At 48.6% G+C, this 20,490-nt stretch overlaps 1 protein-coding gene across 6 annotated transcripts in view; it reads right to left on the bottom strand.

Moving 5' to 3' along the window:
• Positions 1–20,490, bottom strand: part of DGLUCY (D-glutamate cyclase) — a 105,635-nt gene that overhangs the window by 44,938 nt on the left and 40,207 nt on the right. For 3 of the 6 annotated variants that reach the window (XM_010350573.3, XM_074393475.1, XM_010350575.3), the window contains 4 exons: positions 14,762–14,892; positions 8,013–8,166; positions 4,840–5,038; positions 935–1,085 (listed from right to left, as the gene is read on the bottom strand). In XM_010350573.3, the coding sequence (XP_010348875.1) occupies positions 935–1,085; positions 4,840–5,038; positions 8,013–8,166; positions 14,762–14,864 (607 nt within the window). In that variant the 5' untranslated portion in view covers positions 14,865–14,892. Of the gene's footprint in view, positions 1–934; positions 1,086–4,839; positions 5,039–8,012; positions 8,167–14,761; positions 14,893–17,801; positions 17,904–20,490 lie in introns of all 6 variants that reach the window. The other 3 variants (XM_074393473.1, XM_074393474.1, XM_010350572.3) reach the window with 2 other exon arrangements.

Below are 20,490 nucleotides of genomic sequence, written 5' to 3' on the forward strand. Positions count from 1 at the left end.
GCCAACATGGTGAAACCCCATCTCTACTAAAAATACAAAAATTAGCCAGGCATGGTGGTGGGTGCCTGTAATCCCATCTATTTGGGAGGCTGAGGCAGAAGAATCACTTGAACCCAGGATACGGAGGTTGCATTGAGCTGAGACTGCAACACTGCACTCCAGCCTGGGCGACAGAGGGAAACTGTCTTAAAAATAAATAAATAAAATAAAAATAAAGGATATGCCAAAGAATGCAGATGAAGAGATGCCCGGGATGAGGTGTGGGGAAAGGGTGTGGAGTTTCCATGCCCTCCCTGGGTACCACCCTCTAGGAACCTGCAGGGTTCAGCTATGTGGAAGCTCACCAAAGTCTACCCTCTTGGGTTTTATGGAGGCTTCATTGCATAAGCATGATTGATTAAACCATCAGCTGTGGGTAATCAACTTGACCTTCAACCCCTCTTTCCTCCCTGGAGGTTTCGGGGAGGGGTGGAGCTGAAAGTTCTAAGTCTTTCCATTGACCAGCCACACTCTGAACCTGCCAGACAAAATATAGCATTTTGGAGGTCCCAAAAATTTTAGGAGTCATAAGCAGGAATTGTGGACAAAAACATATATATATATATTCATTTTATATATATATATATTTTGTCCTACATATATATTAGAAGACTCCATAAAAACCCAAGAGGATATGATATATGTAAACTTACACCACAGTGAGATTGGCTATTCTGCCAAGGGTGGCACCTTTAAACCTGAGGGGCATCAGTAAGTCTAGCGCCGATACAGCTGCCAGAGCTTTGGAGCCTTATTCAGGGCCTTTGCCCCTGGAGACCCCTGGAAAAAAAGACAAGCCGTGGGAGCTCAGGAACATAGCAAGCTCCTGCCTGCTTCTCAGGCCCTACTCCAAGAGAGGCTGTCAGGGTCATGGGCAGGAGCGAGAGACACTCACCTGGGTCACCAATGTGAACAGGTTGTCCCTGCTTACCCCCTAGGGAGCAGCTGGCCCGCACCAGCCTTTCCAGCTTGTCCTTGGGAATGGGCCTCATTGTAACCACCAGAGGGCAGCAGAAGCCAGCATGGGTAGCACAAGGCACTGTTGTCTGACAAAAAAAAAAAAAAAATCAAGTGAAAACGTTAAAAAAAAAAAAAAAGAATTAGCACAGATCCAAGCTCTGAGCACCAAGAGTTCAAGGCAGCTAAATGAAGGAGGAGTTGCTGTTATAGAAATTAGCTTCTATTTTTATGTGACATAGAGAGGGGGAGTTTGCTGCTAATTACTGGTTGAAAATAGGGAATCTTAACTTTTTGTGTGCCACCGACCCTTTTGGTAGATTAGTGCAGCTGTGGACCCCTGGTCAGAGTAAGGCTTTTAACTGCATACAAGAAAATGCACAGGATTCCAAAGGAAAACAATTATCCTGCAAGCACAGTTATCAAATAATGGAAAACCGTGGCCCGGCACAGTAGCACACATGTGTAATCCCAGCACTTTGGGAGGCTGAGGCAAGCAGATCCCCAGGTCAGGAGTTCAAGACCAGCCTGGCCAGCATGGTGAAACCCCGTCTCTACTAAAAATACAAAAATTAGCCAGACATGGTGATTCATGCCTGTAGTCCCAGCTACTTGGGAGGCTGAGGCAGGAGAATCGCTTGAACCCAGGAGGCAGAGGTTGCAGTGAGCTGAGATCGTGCCACTACACTCTAGCATGGGTGACAGAGCAAGAATCCATCTCAAAAAAAAAAAATAAGGAAAAACGTGAGACAACAATATGCATGCTTCCTCAGTAGCAGCCTAAGAAACAAGACCTACTATCATTGTAACTTTGAAGCAGTGATTGGCATATAGGATATTTTTGAGATATCAGGAAGAACTCTAACGTGATATGAAGATATCTGTGATTTCTGTTGCCAGCCATGAAGTCACAGGGTCTGCTGATAGGACAGCTGTTTGTTGCCTACATTCATAATTGAAGAAAATACTAAATGTGACTTAAGGTTATGAAAATATAACAGGCTGGGCACGGTGGCTCGTGCCTGTAATCCCAGCATTTTGGGAGGCTGAGAAGGGTGGGTGGCTTGCACGCAGAAGTTCAAGACCAGCCTGGAAAATACGGCAAAAACCCACCTCTACAAAAACAACAAAAACAAACATAAATTAGCTTGGTGTGGTGGCGTGTGCCTGTAGTTAGAACTACTTGGGAGGCTGAGATAGGAGGATCTCTTGAGCCCAAGAGTTTGAGATTGCAGTGAACTGTGATTGTGCCACTGTACTCCAGCCTGGGCAACTGAGCAAGAACTGCCAACAGTGCAATGTAATGCAATACAACACAATGTTACAATACATTACAATGCAATGCGATGCAATGCAATACAACACAATGTTACAATACATTACAATGCAATGCAATACAGAAGGAAAGAAGGAAGAAAGGAAGGAGTGAATGAATCTGGTGCACTCACCTTGACAAGTAAGGGCTGGAGGAAGCACAGCAGGCAGGTCCCAGAGAGACCACCTGTGTTGTGTGTGTGACTGCCAGAGGCCACCTCCAGCCAAGAACATCACCTGGCTTTCTGGACAGAGACCTAACCCGGGAGCTACTGCCTGGCCCAGGCTCTACCACAAATCCCTGGGCATTTACAGGGAGGAAGGAAGGAGGAAAACGTACTTTTAAGGAAGGAAGGAGGGAGGGAGAGAAGGAAGGAAGGAAGAAAGGAAGGAAGGAAGGTAGGTAGGTAGGTGAAAAATGTATTTTTTTCCCCATCCAATATCATGAAGCCTCTGAATTTCTGCAGGGGCTGCAGGGGCTGTGGCCACAGGGAAAGAGCCTCTGGTGAATCAGGGGCTGAGGGAGGCAAAGGAGAATATCACAGGAGGAGCTGGTGTCTGCTCTGCCTCCTGAATCCACACCAGCGACAAGCCTGGCCCCAGACCCCACAGAGTGCTGCCTGGTTCCTCCTGCCTTCACAGAATTGCCCGGTTTGATCTGTGTGACTTTCACTGGTATTTTGTTCCCCCACCCCACCTCCTGAATGGTTTCTGGTGCCTGCAATAGAGCTTATGAAAGATTTAGGACATGGCCGGGCATGGTGACTCACGCCTGTAATCCCAGCACTTTGGGAGGCCGAGGCGGGTGGATCACGAGGTCAGGAGATCGAGACCATCCTGGTCAACATGGTGAAAACCCCGTCTCTACTAAAAATACAAAAAATTAGCTGGGCATGGTGGCGCGTGCCTATAATCCCAGCTACTCAGGAGGCTGAGGCAGGAGAATTGCCTGAACCCAGGAGGTGGAGGTTGTGGTGAGCCGAGATCGCGCCATTGCACTCCAGCCTGGGTAACAAGAGTGAAACTCGGTCTCAAAAAAAAAAGAAAAAAGAAAGATTTAGGACATGGCCAGTACTGTAATCTATGGTGACAGCCTTGGCCACCACCTAAAGGGCTTGCTATCACCACCCTGGTGGCAGCAGGATGGAACCTCAGCGTGCCTGCCAGCAGTGTCTGCATAACAGCACCAAGGAGAGGGGACACGCTGGAGCCACTGGCAGAGCCAGACAGCACTCCCCAAGGCTGAGACACATCCTGTCTGGGGTGGGGGTGGGGGGGTTATGGGGGGCAATGGAATCCCAGATGGCTGTCCAGCCTCTCTACCTGGAGCCCAGGGGCAGAGACATGGATGATACACTGAAAGCTATTTGATAAGCCTCAGGGTCAGTGAAGCTGTGTTGAGCACTTACTTACACCTTTGTAAGTAACAAACAGCCACCATATCAGCAGCTCTTGTGACAGGAAAGCATCATTTAATTGTCACATCTCTGTGTGCAGATGGAAGCCAGGAGTTCCGGGTTCCCATCTGGCTTTGGGACTTGGGCAAGTCCTTTTTTCTCTTTAGACCTCGGTTTCCTCATCTAAAATGAGAGTCTGCACATGATGAGCCATGAGGCCCTCTCAGTTCCCACCTCCTACAAAGGGCGGTGTGTTCTAGCGCCAGAGCCTGCCCTGGGTGCCCGCCAGAGCTGGGGTCCCATCCCCACTCTTCCTTGGCTTCGGCACACACTTCACCCATGAGGGCAGCATGGACTATGGGCAGCTTTGTTTCTGATCAGAGGCAGCTGGGGCCTCTCTGGCAGGAGCCCAAACCAAGACATTTTAATAAATGTCCCAGAGTCCCAGATGAAATCTCCGGTCCAAGTCCTCCGTAAAGAAAGAAACCCGGAGCCTGGCTGTTTATGCTGGCTGACCACTGACGGAGCAGAGTGAATTCTCGGACTTTACCAACAAATGTCCAGGAAGGGTCTGTGGAATGAGGGAGTCTAGTGCACTCACCTTCACAAGTAAGGGCTGGAAGAGGCACAGCGGGCAGGTCCCAGGGAGGCCGCCTGTGCTGTGTGTGACTGCCAGAGGCCACCTCCAGCCAAGAACATGACCCGGCTTTCTGGACAGAGACCTAACCCCGGTGCTACCGCCTGGCCCAGGCCCTGCCTCAAATCCCTGGGCATTTACAGAGCCAGGCTCATCCCCACTGGCTGAGGCTCCCCTGAGCCAGGGAGGATTTTTAAAAATCTCACTGAGGTGCCTGAAGTTAAAAGAGCCAGAGAAATTCCAAGCGGGTTTGGTTTACAGCACAGAACCATGAAGAAGGGCCACACTGCGTGTTCCCAGACGTGAGTGGGATCGAGTCTGGCTCAGAGAGATGGATCATTTCTCCTGGGTTGCACAGCTAGAAGGTGGCTGAGCTGGGGCTAGAGCTTAGGCGTTCTGCCTCCCGTGCCCGTGCTCTCCCCACCCCAGGAATACGTAAGTTGATCTGCATTTTCGGGCCATTCTGCCCTTGTGGGTTGCGGGCTGTCACCCTACCTTGTATGCACCTGCCTGGCTGTGACCTGCTGGGTCTCTTCTGGGGAGCCCGGCTTCCTCCAAGGCCTCCTCCAGGGAGAAGCTGCAGCCCAGGAGGAAGGCCACCATGTCCTTCAGCTGCTCAGAGAACTGCTCCAGCGACGTCAGGCTGCCAGTGCAGGCACCTGACTCGTATTTCCAGAACTGGGGACGGCTCGTGCTGGGGACACAAGGGAAAGCAGACTCTCACTGCGGCCCCTGATAATACAGTATAGAAGGGCTGCAGAGAGAGAAGAGGACGTCTAGTGCGGACATTTCTGGCCCTGGCACCGGGGGTAGGGGGCATAGTTTTCAGCAGGGGACCTTGCTGGCATCCTTCAAATGTCCCCAGATAGGAAACTATTAGATCAGCATGTATAGAATACACCCCCACCTCCCACCCAGTGTGTCTCCTATACCCTCAATCCAAGACAAGACAAACCACCAAGAAAGGTAAATGGTGGCAGGGCACAGTGGCTTATGCCTGTAATCCCAGCACTTTGGGAGGTCAAGGCAGGTGGGTCTCTTGAGCTACAGAGTTCAAGACCAGCCTGGGCAACATGGTGAAACCCTGCCTATACTAAAAATATAAAAATTAGCCAGGCATGGTTGCAAACACCTGTAATCCTAGCTACCCAGGAGGCTGAGGCAGGAGAATTGCTCGAACCTGGGAGGTGGAGGTTGTAGTGAGCCAAGATGGCGCCACTGCACTCCAGCTGGGGCAATGAAGTGAGACTCTGTCTCAAAAAAAACAAAAAACAAACAAACAAACAAACAAACAAAAACAGAAGTAAATGGTGCCCTCTCTGCTATGGAGGTGAGGTCAGCAGCCCAAAGGGGACAGAGGACATGTATCTTGGGGAACCTCTCAGTGCTAGCAGTGGGTGCGGCTTTTCTCTTCCCTTAGAGGAAATGCTTCTGTAGGGCTGAAAAGCTTCTTTGGCTACAAGCTTATTCTTTACTCATCCAAACTCTTACTGAGCCAGTCCTCCATGCCAGGCACATGCTGGGTGATGGGGCCAGAGTCATGGAGAGGACACCGTCCCAGCCTTTGTTTTTTTATTTTATGATCTCTAATTTTTTTTTTTTTTTTTTTGAAACGGAGTCTTGCTCTGATGCCCAGCCTGAAGTGCCGTGGAGCCATCTCGGCTCACGGCAACCTCTGCCTCCCACGTTCAAGTGATTCTGCCTCCGCCTCCAGAATAGATGAGATTATAGGCCTGCGCCACCATGCATGGCTAATTTTTGTATTTTTAGTAGAGACAGGGTTTCACTGTGTTGGTCAGGCTGGTCTCGAACTCCTGATCTCAGGTGATCCACCCTCCTCAGCCTCCCGAAGTGCTGAGATTACAGGTGTGAGCCACTGTGCCTGGCCCATAATCCTACATTGATAGGTAAGACTTTGCTGAAAACAGATACTTGCAATACCCAGCAGTGAATGTCAACCATCTAAGTAGAGTGACACAGAGAAGGAAGAAATCGATTCTCTCCCACAAAGGAGTTAGGTGCTGGGTCTTGAGGCATGAATAGGAGTTCGTCAGTTGGGCAAGGAAGAAAGCACACTCAGACAGAGGAAGCGGCATGTGGAAGCTTGCTGGGGGGATCTGCTCTAGAAGTCTTCAAGTTGGCAGCACAGGAGGCACCAGGGAAAAATGTAAAGACACAATCGTGGGCCCAGATGGGGTCTCCAAAGGACCTTCCCATCCTAATAATCATGACAGAATGTTCCTGGGGAGCTTTCTGTCTGGGAAGCTGGTTGGGGATGACTGGAGTGTCAGGGGTCAGAGGAGAAACAGCTGGGCCAGGACGAACGGGTCTTGAGATCAGGCTGAGGTCCAAGCCATAAGAAGATCCAAATAATTTTATTTTATTTTATATATATATATATATATATATATATATATATATATATATATTTTTTTTTTTTTTTTTTTTTTTTTTTTTTTTTTTTTTTGAGACAGGGTCTCACTCTGTTGCCCAGGCTGGAATGCAGTGGCATGATCTCAGCTCACTGCAGCCTCAATCTCCTGGTCTCAATCAATCCTCCTCAGCCTCCTGAGTAGCAGGGACCACAGGTGCACACTTGCTATGCCCATCTAATTGTTTAAAAAATTTTTGTAGAGGCCGGGCGCAGTGGCTCAAGCCTATAATCCCAGCACTTTGGGAGGCCGAGGCGGGTGGATCACGAGGTCAAGAGATCGAGACCATCCTGGTCAACATGGTGAAACCCCGTCTCTACTAAAAATACAAAAAATTAGCTGGGCATGGCGGCGCGTGCCTGTAATCCCAGCTACTCAGGAGGCTGAGGCAGGAGAATTGCCTGAACCCGGGAGGCGGAGGTTGTGGTGAGCCGAGATCGCGCCATTGCACTCCAGCCTGGGTAACAAGAGCAAAACTCTGTCTCAAAAAAAAAAAAGAAAAGACATTTTGTAGAGACCAGGTCTTCTCCATGTTGCCCAGGCTGGTCTCAAACTCCTGGGCTCAAGCCATCCTCCTGCCTCAGCCTCCCAAAGGGCTGGGATTACAGGCACAAGCCATGGCACCTGGTCGGAAGGAGTTTTAAGGGGAGAGTCACGTGATCAAGTTTAGCATTAGAAAAAGTCACTCTGCTGGGAGAGCAGACAAAGACAGGGCCGCGGAAGAGAGGATGAGACTAGGGTCAGGTCAGGGAAGATGCGGGTCTGTGCTGGGGCCATGGGAAATGTGGACACGCGGGAGAGGTACACGGCTGCAGATTCAGTGGGGCCATTTACTAGATAGGTTACAGTTTGACAGTCTGGGAGAAAATACACAGTATGTCTGTCTCTGGGTGTTGGTAATGCAAGTGTTTTTAATTTTCTTCTTAATTCTCTGCAGGCAGGTTTCTGGCTTGGGCAATGGAGGAGACAGATGGCAGAGCCAGTGGGATTTATCCAGGGCTGGAATTTCTCCATGATCCCAAAGATCCTAGCCAGGGCAAGGGCCAAGTGATAGGGGGAGGGGTCAGAACGGTGGGGAGGGCAGCTCGTTCCTGAGTGACAGTCACAAGTGAGGCCCTGTGCCAGGCACTCTGAGGGTCCCTGAGGCTGGTCAGAGAGGCCCCTGATGACAGAGGCACCTGGCTACAGCACCTGGACACTCGCAAGCTTCAACCCACAGTAACCCAGGCTTTTTACCTAGTCTCTGAGATGGCACCTTGAGCGGGCAGCATCCACTTTTCTGGCTCACTTTGGCCCAGCAGGGGCAGAGGACCAGTGTTGGCCTGGCAGAATCTTTCAAAGGCTGGAGCAAGGGACCTGGGCAGGACCACCAGGCTGGCTGGTCGGAGCTCTGGGAAGGGTGAGAGAAGGGAAAAATATACAGTCAGCTGCTTCTTGGCAGACATTTTCTGATTTTTTTTTTTTTTTTTTTTTTTTTTTTTGAGACAGAGTTTTGTTCTTGTTGCCCAGGCTGGAGTACAATGGCGCGATCTCAGCTCACTGCAACCTCCGCCTCCCAGGTTCAAGCAATCCTCGTGCCTCAGCCTCCCGAATAGCTGGGATTACAGGTGTCTGCCACCGTACCTGGCTAATTTTGTATATTTTTTGTAGACACGGGGTTTCACCATATTGACCAGGCTGGTGTCAAACTCCTGGGCTCAAGTGATCTGCCTGTCTTGGCCTCCCAAAGGGCTGGGATTACAGCTGTGAGCCACTCTGCCCAGCCTAATATAAATTTTGATTGAAGCATTACCTACACTCAGAAAAGTGTAGGCTTCAAACAAACACACACAAACCTACAGCTTGATGAACTTCCAGGAAATGAATGCACCCATGTAAGCAGCAACCAGATCAAGGAACGACAGCCAGCGGTCCTGACTTCTAGCGCCACATCTTACTATTGCCTGTTCTTGGACTTCATATAATAGAATCATACGCCATGTGTCTTTTAAGCCTACCTTCTTTCACTCAACAACATACTGTGAGATTCATTCATATTGTCACATTTAACAATGGTTCATTCTCTCTGCTGTCTAGTATACTCACACAATGAGTATTTACTCAACCCTATTGCTAATGGACATCTGAGCAGTTTCCAATTTGGGACTATAAATGGTGCTGCCATGAACATTTTAATGCCACAAACATGAACTTTGGGGTACATAAATGTGCATTTCTGGGGCAGTAAAACAAACACATGTCCAACTTGAATAGATACTACCAAGCAGTCTTCCAAAGTGGTTCTACCAAGTTACACTCATACTGGTGTTATGTGAGCATCTCTAATACTTTGTATTGCCTTTTTCCTTTTAGCCATTCTTGTGGGGGTGTAGTGGTATCCCCTGTGGTTTTAATTTACATTGTCTTGACCACGAGTGTGGCTGACTGCCTTTTCATGTCTTACTGGCCGTTTGAGTTATCTGTTTTCAGGGCAGATTCTTGCCTGAGCAGGCCCACAGTGTTCACAGAGCTACAGGAGAAGGCCTCCCCCTGCACCCTGTGACCTCCTCTGGGGGCAGCCAGCCTTCCTCCACAACGGAAGTCCTTTGGCTTCGGTGGTAAACACACCCGGGCTTGAATCCTGATCCTGCCTCTGACCAGCTGTGTGACGTTGGGCCATGGCTTTGCATGTCTCAGCCTCAGTTTCCCCATCTATAAGATGGCATACCTACCTCCAAGAGACCTCAGAGGGGTAATGTATGTAAGTGATTGAGCACCTCAGTGTTCAGGAAGCAGGGACTGAGGTTATTGTTCAATGAAATCCTGTACAGATGTTTAAAATTATGGTTACAGCAGTATGTAATGATGACGTTAAAAGATGTTTGTGACATGTCATTAAAGGAACTATACTAGGTAATGAAACAATGTGTTGGACATATTCTCCTTCTTGTAAAATTAATGAGTCAAAGAACCAGAAGGAAAGGGGACAGAAGAATGGAAAGGACTGTGTCTTGTGATTTTTGTGCCAGCTCAGCTGCAATACAATAGAACACCGGGTAGACATCTAAGGGTTTCGGCTGTAGTCGCTGACTCCCAGACGGTTCTTCTGGATTCACCCAGGGCCTGGGGGAACTCACCGCCCTGCAGGGAAGGACAAAACCAGGCCTGGCTGGTTTTGGTTCCTGTTAATTGCAGAACCCCATGACTTTGAGTGAACATAGGCAGTTGCCAGGGAGTGGTTACAGCAGGGCTTGGGTAAGACCCAGTGCTGTGCTGGCTTCAGGTCTGGCCCAGCACACTCACAGTGGTGGTGGCTACAGGGGTGCCTGTGTCACTCCACCTCCAGCTTTAGGTGGCTCAAAACAGAGAAAGAGAGAGAGAGATTCTTTGGGAGAAAGCAAGGGAAGAGAACAAGCGTCTCTGCCTGGTAAGCCAGAGAATTCTCCTAGATCTTGTCCAAGACCATCAGAGCCGTACCTCTAACGAGTCTGCAAGAATGACAGCGTTACTGGGCGTGGGGTGCCCCTTAAAGCAGAAACAGCTTAGATCACAACAACCAAGTCCTTTCAAATAACTGGAAAGCCTTCTCTAAACAGAGGGCTACAAATAAGACAGTGAAGACTACAATGAATACCTAACCCATGAAGGCCCAGACACCAAAGAACACCTACTAGAACTAGAAGGAAGGACATGACAAGTTAATCACAGTTGTCTCCAGGTGACAGAGCTGTGTGTGCTTGTCATTTGCTTCTGTGTGCTTTTCTCAATATTCGAAAATTAAGACCATCCCAAAGAAAAACATAATTATCATAATGATGCTCTATTGGGCTGGGCATGGGGGCTCACACCTGTAATCCCACCACTTTGGGAGGCCAAGATGGGTGGATCACTTGAGGTCAGAAGTTTGAGACCAGCCTGGCCAATATGGCAAAACCCATCTTAATTAAAAATACAAAAATTAGCCGGGTGTGGTGGTGCATGCCTGTGATCCCAACTACTAGGGAGGCTGAGGCAGAAGAATCACTTGAACCTGGGAGACAGAGGCTGCAGTGAAGCTGAGATCACGCCACTGCACTCCAGCCTGGGTGACAAAGCAGGACTTTGTCTCAAAAAATAATAATAATTAATTATGCTCTATTGGAGACATACCCTTGGGGACAATTACCCTGTCAGATTTGCTCTATCAACCCGTGTCCCTTTCTCTCCTGCAATAATCTGGTTGGCTAGTATTTACTGAGTGCTTTTTATGTGCCGGGCTTCCAGTGCCAAGTCATTTGCATGTGTAATTATCTATATTTTATAGATGAGGAGAATGAGTCTCACAGAGATGAAGTGACTTTCCCAGGGTCACACAGCTGCTGCACAGCATAGCCAGCATTTAAAGCTGAGACGGGTGCCTGCTGGGCTCGTCTCATTTCATCAGGGAGTGGCCTCCGTTGGGCTGAGGGCACTGGGTTTCCCTAGGAGGACAGCGCCATCCTCCATGGGGACTGTGGAGTGAAACAGATGTAACCATCTGCTGGGAATGTCCAGGACGGGCTCCCTCAAATCGTGGTGCCCAGAGCTCATTATTGCAGATGCTACAGTGCCTGCCAATTCTACAAGCAGACTTTCTAGATGAGGTCACTTGAGACATCCCCAGCTGCTGAAAGCCCAAAGAACCTGATACCCTTCTCAGGCAAGCCCGGCATGCCTCTAAAAGTTATCTGGAGCGAGGTGGGAGAGGATTCAGCTGGCTTAGAGGCCTCCCCCTCCCTACCCACTTGCTTCTTCTAACCGCCAAAGCCCCTTGTGAGAACAAATTGGATTTTTTTTTTTTAGACAAAGTCTTGTTCTGTTGCCCAGACTGGAGTGCAGTGGTGCGATCTTGGCTCACTGCAACCTCTACCTCCCCGGTTCAAGCAATTCCCCTACCTCAGCCTCCCGAGTAGCTGGGATTATAGGCACATGTTACCACACCCGGTTAATTTTTTTGTATTTTTAGTAGAGATGGGGTTTCACCATGTTGGGCAGACTGGTCTCGAACTCCTGACCTCAGGCAATCTGCCCGCGTAGGCCTCCCAAAGTGCTGAGATTATAGGCATGAGCCACCGAGGCCAGCCCAAATTGGATTTGTAATACAATAAATTAGGATGGTATTAATGTCCACAAAGCTTATTTCCTTTTTAATTAAATGAACTCTGCAGGGCACTGTGTTTTGGTTTTGTTCATCTCCATGGCTGGAGATGAATAGAAAAGTCCCCAAGTTGTCCTCATTAGTAACGGGACACAGAACGGAAACCCTCATGGTCTCTTTCTGAAGAGGATGGTGGCCTCTGGGGGCCTCACCTTTTTGGAGGATTCCTTATGGTCTGTCGTGATTCACGCCTCCCCCAGTCCCCTGGGCTCCATGGAAGGCAATGACACTTTTCTTTGTAGAGAGAAATTGGTAATTTCTCTGTGTCCTTTTATCCCCAAATCATTTTTTTTAACTGAATGACAAGAGAGAGGAAAAAACACCCTGTATCATTCCTAATCCGTTTGAAAGCCCCCAGAAGTCAGCTCCAAGCTGGAGTTTTCCAGCTGTTTGGTAAAATGAGCTTCTCTCCTTGAGGAGCATTTCACCACAGCAGGAATCACTCAGGTGCCCCTCCCGACAGTCCCATCCGGCAGGCGATTTTCATTGTGTAGGTGAGGCTTAGAAAGGTCACAGTTTGGCCGGGCGCGGTGGCTCAAGCCTGTAATCCCAGCACTTTGGGAGGCCGAGGCGGGTGGATCACGAGGTCGAGAGATCGAGACCATCCTGGTCAACATGGTGAAACCCCGTCTCTACTAAAAATACAAAAAACTAGCTGGGCGTGGTGGCGCGTGCCTGTAATCCCAGCTACTCAGGAGGCTGAGGCAGGAGAATTGCCTGAGCCCAGGAGGCGGAGGTTGCGGTGAGCCGAGATCGCGCCATTGCACTCCAGCCTGGGCAACAAGAGTGAAACTCCGTCTCAAAAAAAAAAAGAAAGGTCACAGTTTGTCCACAGCTCTGCCACTGGTAAGGAGCAAAGCTGGGACTCGCACCCAGGCTGTCTCCCTTCAGGCTCCAAGGCCCTGGCTGCTCTGCTCTGTTGCCTTTCCAGGGTCCTAGCAAGCAGTCGTCAACCTGGAGTTTAGCTGGTGTTCACTGCTCTTATATGAGAGGTTGTTGCAGACTACGACGTTGGTGGCTCTCTATGTATATACAGTATTAGCTGATGCAAAAGTAATTGCAGTTTTTGCCATTACTTTTTTTTTTTTTTAATAGCAAAAAACCTGGGCCAGGCATGGTGGCTCATGCCTGTAATCCCAGCACTTTTGGGGGCTAAGGTGGGTGGATCACCTGAGGTCAGGAGTTAAAGACTAGCCTGGCCAACATGGTGAAACCCCATCTCTACTAAAAATATAAAAATCAGCCAGGCATGGTGATGGGCGCCTGTAGTTCCAGCTACTCAGAAGGCTGAGGAAGGAGAATCACTTGAACCTGGGAGGTGGAGGTTGCAGTGAGCTGAGATCATGCCATCGCACTCCAGCCTGGGCAACAAGAGCGAAACTACATCTCAAAAAAAAAGGCAAAAACTGCAATTACTTTTCACCAGTTTATATAAACTATGCTCCTTGGTATTCACACCGATTGTAGCCCCTTCCCCATTGACTTTGGCCTTGGCTGTGTGATGTGCTTTGGCAGATGGGACATTAGTAAGTGTGACGCCAGCAGAGGCTTGATATGAGTTTGGGTATTCGGACTTATTCTTTTGGAATCTGTCTCATGGTGTCCTGAGCTCTTATGTAGAGAAGTTTGGCTACCACTATTGAAGAGGCTTCATGGAAAAGAATTGTTCAGCCAGTCTCCGATGTTCCAGCCATCCCACTGGTCACCAGGCATGTGAGAAAGAAGCCATCTTGGATGGTCTAGCCCCAAGACACCACATGGAACAGAAGAACCGCCCTGCTAAGACCAGCCTTGATTATAGAATTGTGAGAATTATGGTTTTAAGCCACTATGTTTAAGAGTGCTTTGTTATACAACAGTTAACGCTGTTAGCCCATATATGGCAACAGAGGCCAGACAGGTTAATCAACTAAAGGGGGCCGGGCACGGTGGCTCACGCCTGTAGTCCCAGCACTTTGGGAGGCCAAGGCGGGTGGATCACAAGGTCAAGAGAACGAGACCATCCTGGTCAACATGGTGAAACCCCGTCTCTACTAAAAATACAAAAAATTAGCTGGGCATGGTGGCGCGTGCCTGTAATCCCAGCTACTCAGGAGGCTGAAGCAGAATTGCCTGAACGCAGGAGGCGGAGGTTGTGGTGAGCCGAGATCACGCCATTGCACTCCAGCCTGGGCAACAAGAGCAAAACTCCGTCTCAAATAAATAAATAAATAAATAAATAAATAAATAAATAAACTAAAGGAAAATGGTCCCACACTAGTGCTTTAGACAGTGCTGATAGTTTTCTCTTGGGCACTTATACTATAACCAGAAGAGTCTTTTTTAAAGTGAAATTTTGCTTGGACTTAGGTCAATAACAAATTTGGTATCTGTTTTCTCTTGCAGGACCTTTTAGAGCCTTTGGTGTCACTCCCAGGAAACGGTGGGGAGGTAGGTGCCGCCCAGAGAATAAGACCAGTCAAGGGTAGGGAGAATTGGTCTGAATCAAAATCCAACTAAACTGCAGTGTAGCCTGGGGAACTTTTCCCAGGAGGGACAACACATTTCATCATCTGAGCCCACTGGTGGTTCTCTGGATGGGGCTGAGTGACCAATCAGAACTGGGTGTCTTTAGACCCATCTGATGAGTTTCCACACCTTGAGTCTGGTCCAAGGTTCCAGTTTCTTCTAGGAAGTTAAGTAGTGACCAGAGCTAATATCATTCTGTCCTTACTTTCTGTTTCCTATGCAGAATCTAGAAGTCTCAGGAGTTCGGGGACCCTACACAGCTGGTATTTCCAGGAACTTTCTTTTTTTTTCCTTTTTTTATAAAGTATCTGGCACCACTTACCCCCAGCCATGCTGGATGTATTTCTGATGTTTGGTTTCTTTTGTAGAATCAAAATCCTTAAGGCAGAGGGAAGGCGGGACCTCAGGTGGAGTGTGAAGGGCATCGTGCCACCTTGATGAGTAGCAGACAATCTGAGTGAGGGGAGGAAGGGAAACAGGTTAGAAAGCGTGGCCTCCTGAAGGCAGCAGATTCAGCCTCACAGACCATCACATACCACATCACATCCCACCCTTTCCTGGCCCCGTTCCCAGGCCTGCCTTGTGGTGGGCATGGTTTGGAACCAGTTCTCCCCCTTGTCACATCTCAATTTCTTTCTTTTTTTTTTTTTTAGGGGATTTTAATAGGTGCATGTTCTAACATCTCAGTTTCTGATGAGAAATTCCTAACACAAACTTCCTTGTGCCCTTCCCCTGGCCTGGAACATCCCCCTTCCCTTCCCTAAGGCCTTCCCATTCCTCGGAAGCTGCAGAGTCTTCACTAGGAGGCTCGTTGGTGCTGGGCACCTTGGCCAGGAATCACTGTGGCCTATTATTCTGTTTGACTCTGAACTTCCTTATCTCCCTAGGGCCTGGAAGTCAGGGGCACATGGGAGACTTCTTCCACAGGCTCCAGAGCACCTATCAGAGCCTATGCATATAGCACGTGTCCAAAATACACACGATTGAATGAACAGACAAATACCACTTGCAATCACAAGTGAAATAAGAGGCCAAGTTTCTGTCTACACGTGACTTGTTATTTAGACTTAGGTTTCTAGAAGGGAGGGACACTGTGTTTTCCTTGTGCTTCCCTCAACCTCACTGTAGGCACAGTGCCTTATACAGATTTTTTGGTGAGTAAATAGATATTGCGGATTTTTAAAAGTAGAATGTGTTTTAAAAATCTCAATTAAAAGTGAAAAATATTATTTTAAAAAAATAGAGATGGTCTCAAACCTCTAGGAAATTGTGTTCAGAAAGGAATCCTGTAAGTTGACTTCTTTTTTTTCCCCCTTGAGACAGGGTCTCACCACTCTGTCTTCTAGGCTGGAGTGCGGTGGCACAATCTCATTTCACCACAACCTCCGCTTCCCAGCTTCAGGCAATTCTTGTGCCTCAGCCACCTGAATAGCTGGGATTACAGGTATGTGCCACCACACCTGGCTAATTTTTTTGTATTTTTAGTAGAGACGAGGTTTCGTCATGTTGACCAGGCTGGTCTCAAACTTCTGGCCTCAAGTGATCAGCCCACCTGGGCCTCCCAAAGTGCTGGGGTTACAGGTGTGAGCCACCATGCCTGGCCTAAATTGACTTCTTATGCCATAAAAAGAGAGGTTTTGGCCAGGTGTGGTTGCTCAAGTCTGTAATTCCAGCACTCTGAGGCTAAGGCAGGAGGATTGGTTGAGGCCAGGAGTTCAAGACAAGCCTGGGCAACATGGCAAAAACCTATCTCTAACAAAAACAAACAAACCAACCAAAACCATAGCCAGGCGTGGTAGTATGTGCCTGTAGTCTCAGCTACTTGGGAGGTTGAGGCAGAAGGATCACTTGATCCCAGGAGGTCAAGGCTGCAGTTAGCTAAGATCACACCACTATACTCCAACCTGGGAGACAGAGTGAGACTTGTCTCAAGAAAACAAAACAGGCCGGGCGTGGTGGCTCACGCCTGTAATCCCAGCACTTCGGGAGGCCGAGGCGGGTGGATCATGAGGTCGAGAGATCGAGACCATCCTGGTCAACATGGTGAAACCCCGTCTCTACTAAAAATACAAAAAATCAGCTGGGCATGGTGGCGCGTGCCTGTAATCCCAGCTACTCAGGAGGCTGAAGCAGGAGAATTGCCTGAACCCAGGAGGCGGAGGTTGCGGTGAGCCGAGATCGTGCCATTGCACTCCAGCCTGGGTAACGAGGGAAACTCCATCTCAAAAAAAAAAAAAAAAGAAAGAAAACAAAACAAAACAAAATAATAGGTTTTAGTGTGTCAGCAAAATCTAGAGCTAGATAACCAATCGTGTTGGTCTCTAAAGCATAGCTAAGGTCCTTTTCATCCAGATAGACCCAGTGCCTAGCATAGTGGTACAAAAGTGGGAGTTCAGTGTTTGTTGAATGACTGGCTGACTGCAGAACGAATGAGAGCATGAGTCAAGGGCAGGGCCCACAGTGAGGGCAAGCCTGGACAAGCCTGACTTTCCACAACTCTTTCTATCTAAAGAGAAGAACTCATTGGGATGCCAAACCACCAATTTATGTTTTCAACTCTAATCTCATAGACAGAAAATCATGTAAACGCCAGGGCCATTTTAACAAAGAATTTGAGATTGCACAAAATCTCTAGCAAACAAAACAAAAAGAATATGCTTTGGAAGGAGGAGAGATGTATTTAGAGCCAACAGTGAGTACTTTAATAGCTGCAGGAACAAAGTGCCGCTGGGACACAGGGGAGAGAACACTTAGTTCCCCCAGGCTGGGGGGAGGGGTGCTGGCAGGAGTCAAGTGACGTAGATTCCATTGCCCAGTGGAAGATTCTGAGGCTTAACACAGCTGCTTTGGCAGGTCAGGCCTGGGCTTGCTAATGCCTGGCCCTGGCAAGCCTGACCCCCTTAGCCAAGCACTGAGCTACCGGCCAGGGTCCTGAATGTCTGTGGTTTCCCGGGGTCACTGCACACTACAGAGGACCTAGCGCCTCTGCCTGGCACTCAGCAAAGGCTGAAGAGAGAAGTGTTCCATAACCACGTGGGGAGTAGCAGCTACCCCTCTGATAAGTGTCCTCATTTACCCAAGCCCACCGGAATGGGCTACCCCACATGCATCTCCACCCACCCTCATTATTACTCTAGAGGGCAGCAGGTGCAACCTGTGTGCTGTTTTGCAAATACACTTTAGCCAGAAGACCAAAGTCTGAGGGTTATGGCCTTCTCTTTCCTTTATTTATGTATTATTTTAATATAAATGTAAGTGAATTCTAGGTTGCTTTCCTGACCTGGAGAGAAATGTGTGTTGCCAGACATCCTGCCCTGTGAAATGCATGCTGGGAGTGTGCTAGGCATCCCAGTGTCACCCACCGTGCATGCTGGGAGGGAAAGAAGGCAGAAGAGCTCCAACCTTACAGAGTCATCCTTTTGAAGGCAAGGTCAAACAAAAGGTGTAACTCAGCTTTTGCAAAGCTAAAAAAAAAAAAAAAGACTTCAATATATACCAACCAGAGAATGCCCACTCACAGTAAATGATAGCAACTACCACCATATATGGGTACCCAAGGTGTGCTAGGCTCACACTAGGGCCTTTACGTACATCATCTGTTTGATTGTCACTATAGTCTCACCAAAAAAAGGCATTGTCAATCCTATCAAGACAGAGACTGAGTTCAAGGAGGTCAAAGAAGTTACCTAATAATAAAGCAGGCCTAAGTCCATGTTTGTTTTATCACTGTCTACCTATTTATATGTGTGAATCCATGTATGTATTCATCTATCCATCCATCCATCCATCCACCCATTCATTCATTCATCATCCATTCACCCATCCATCCATCCATCCATCCACCCACCCGTTCATTCATTCATTATCCATTCATGGTGAATGAATCCATCTATTCACCCATCCATCCACCCACCCATCCATCCATCCATCCATCCATCCATTCACCCAGCTATCCATCCATTCACCCAGCCATCCATCCATTCACCCACCCATTTGTGGTGTTAGCAATCACATCTTCGGTATATTTTAGAATAGCAGGGACCTAGGCTGGGAGCAGTGGCTCACGCCTATAATCCCAGCACTTTGGGAGGCTGAGTTGGGCAGATCACAAGGTCAGAAGTTCAAGACCAGCCTGGCCAATATGGTGAAACCCCATCTCAAGTAAAAATACAAAAATTAGCAGGATGTGATGGCGGGTGCCTGTAGTCCTAGCTACTCGGGAGGCTCTGGCAGGAGAATCGCTTGAACCCGGGAGGCAGAGGTTGCAGTGAGCTGAGATCTCACCACTGCACTCCAGCTTGGGTGACAGAGTGAGACTCCATCTCAAGAAAAAGAAAAAAAAAAAAGAATAACAGGGACCTTCCCACTACCCGCTACAAGGTGATTGGTGATTCTAGGGCCAGAAACTCTTCAGTCCATATGTTTTTAGGGACTGAATCCTGAACTTCTCAGACTTTCTATCAGGGCACTGGGGAACCCACTGTTTCATGGCCCAGGTCTCTTGTTCCCCTGAGTGGTCTTTCTCTACAAGTGAGGTGAGATGGAATCCAATCAGTGAGCCCTGGCTAGATTCCACAAAGCTCCCTTTCCACAGTGAGCTCTCTCTTTTCTCTTCAGAGAACAAACTATCAAACCTAGGAACATCATTCCCTAACATCAAATATATCAGAGAAGGGCCCCACAGACAGTAAAGTTCTTAGCAGGATCTGACATGCCCCAAACTTCGGTGTAAAAATATCTCATGCATGCTTGTCACAGATGTCTGAAATTCCACCCTTAGAAAGTAATTTCTCTGCTTGATCCAAGCAATCCAATCCTAGGACTATATCCTACAGATGTGCTCAACAGTGATGAAATGACTAAGTACCTGGCAGCACTGTTTGTAACAGAAATGATTTAGAGACAGGCCAGGCACAATGGCTCATGGCTGTAATCGCAGCACTCTAGGAGGTCGGGGTGGGGGGATCACTGGAGCCCAGCAGTTCGAGACCAGCCTGGGCAACATGGGGAAACCCTGTCTCCACAAAAAATACAAAAATTAGCCAGGTGTGGTGGTGCATGCCTGTAGTCCCAGCTACTTGGGGGGCTGAGGAGAGGATCCCTAAGACCAGAGGTCAAGGGTGCAGTGAGCCGTGATCACACCACTGCACTCGAGCCGGGGTGACAGAGCAAGAGCCTGTATTCAAAAAAAGAAAAAAGAAGGAAAGAGGGAAGGAAGAGGGAGGGAGGAAAGGATGGAGGGCCAGGCACAGTGGCTTATGCCTGTAATCCTAGCACTTTGGGAGGCCAAGGTGTTACCAATTAACTGTTCTTTGTTCTGGCTTCTGTAAATCTGGTAGCTGCTACCTGGTATATTATATTTGAAAAATAGCATTTTGAGAAATGCATTGTGCATTCTTTGGGTGTTATCTTGCCCTGTGACCTTGCAGCTAGTCAGCAAGAAAGGCAGGTGAATCACGTGAGGTCAGGAGTTAAAGACCAGCCTGGCCAACATGGTGAACCTGCCCCCTCCCCCTCCCCACCCCCCAGCACCGTCTCTACTAAAAATACAAAATTAGCCGGGCGTGGTCGCACATGCCTGTAATCCCAGCTGCTCAGGAGGCTGAGGCAAGAGAATCACTTGAATCTGGGGGTTGGAGGTTGCAGTGAGCCAAGATCTCGCCACTGCACTTCAGCCTGGGAAACAACAGAGAAAAAAAACAGAAAGAGGGAGAGACAAGGAAAGAAAGAAAGAGAGAAAGAGAAAGAAAGAAAGAGAAAGAAAGGAAGAAAGGAAGGGAGGGACCAGGCATGGTGGCTCATGCCTGTAATCCCAGCACTTTGGGAGGCTGAGGTGGGCGGATCACAAGGCTGGGAGTTCAAGACCAGTCTGGCCAACATAGTGAAACCCTGTCTCTACTAAAAATGCACAAAATTAGCTGGCCGTGGTGGTGTGCGCCTGTAGTCCCAGCTACTCGGGAGGCTGAGGCGGGAGAACTGCTTGAACCCGGGAGGAGGTTGCAGTGAGCGGAGATTGTGCCACTGCACTCCAGCCTGGCGCCTGGTGACAGA

This window comes from Saimiri boliviensis, chromosome 2 (genome assembly GCF_048565385.1).
Source record: "Saimiri boliviensis isolate mSaiBol1 chromosome 2, mSaiBol1.pri, whole genome shotgun sequence".
In the NCBI taxonomy this organism is placed as follows: Eukaryota; Metazoa; Chordata; class Mammalia; order Primates; family Cebidae; genus Saimiri; species Saimiri boliviensis.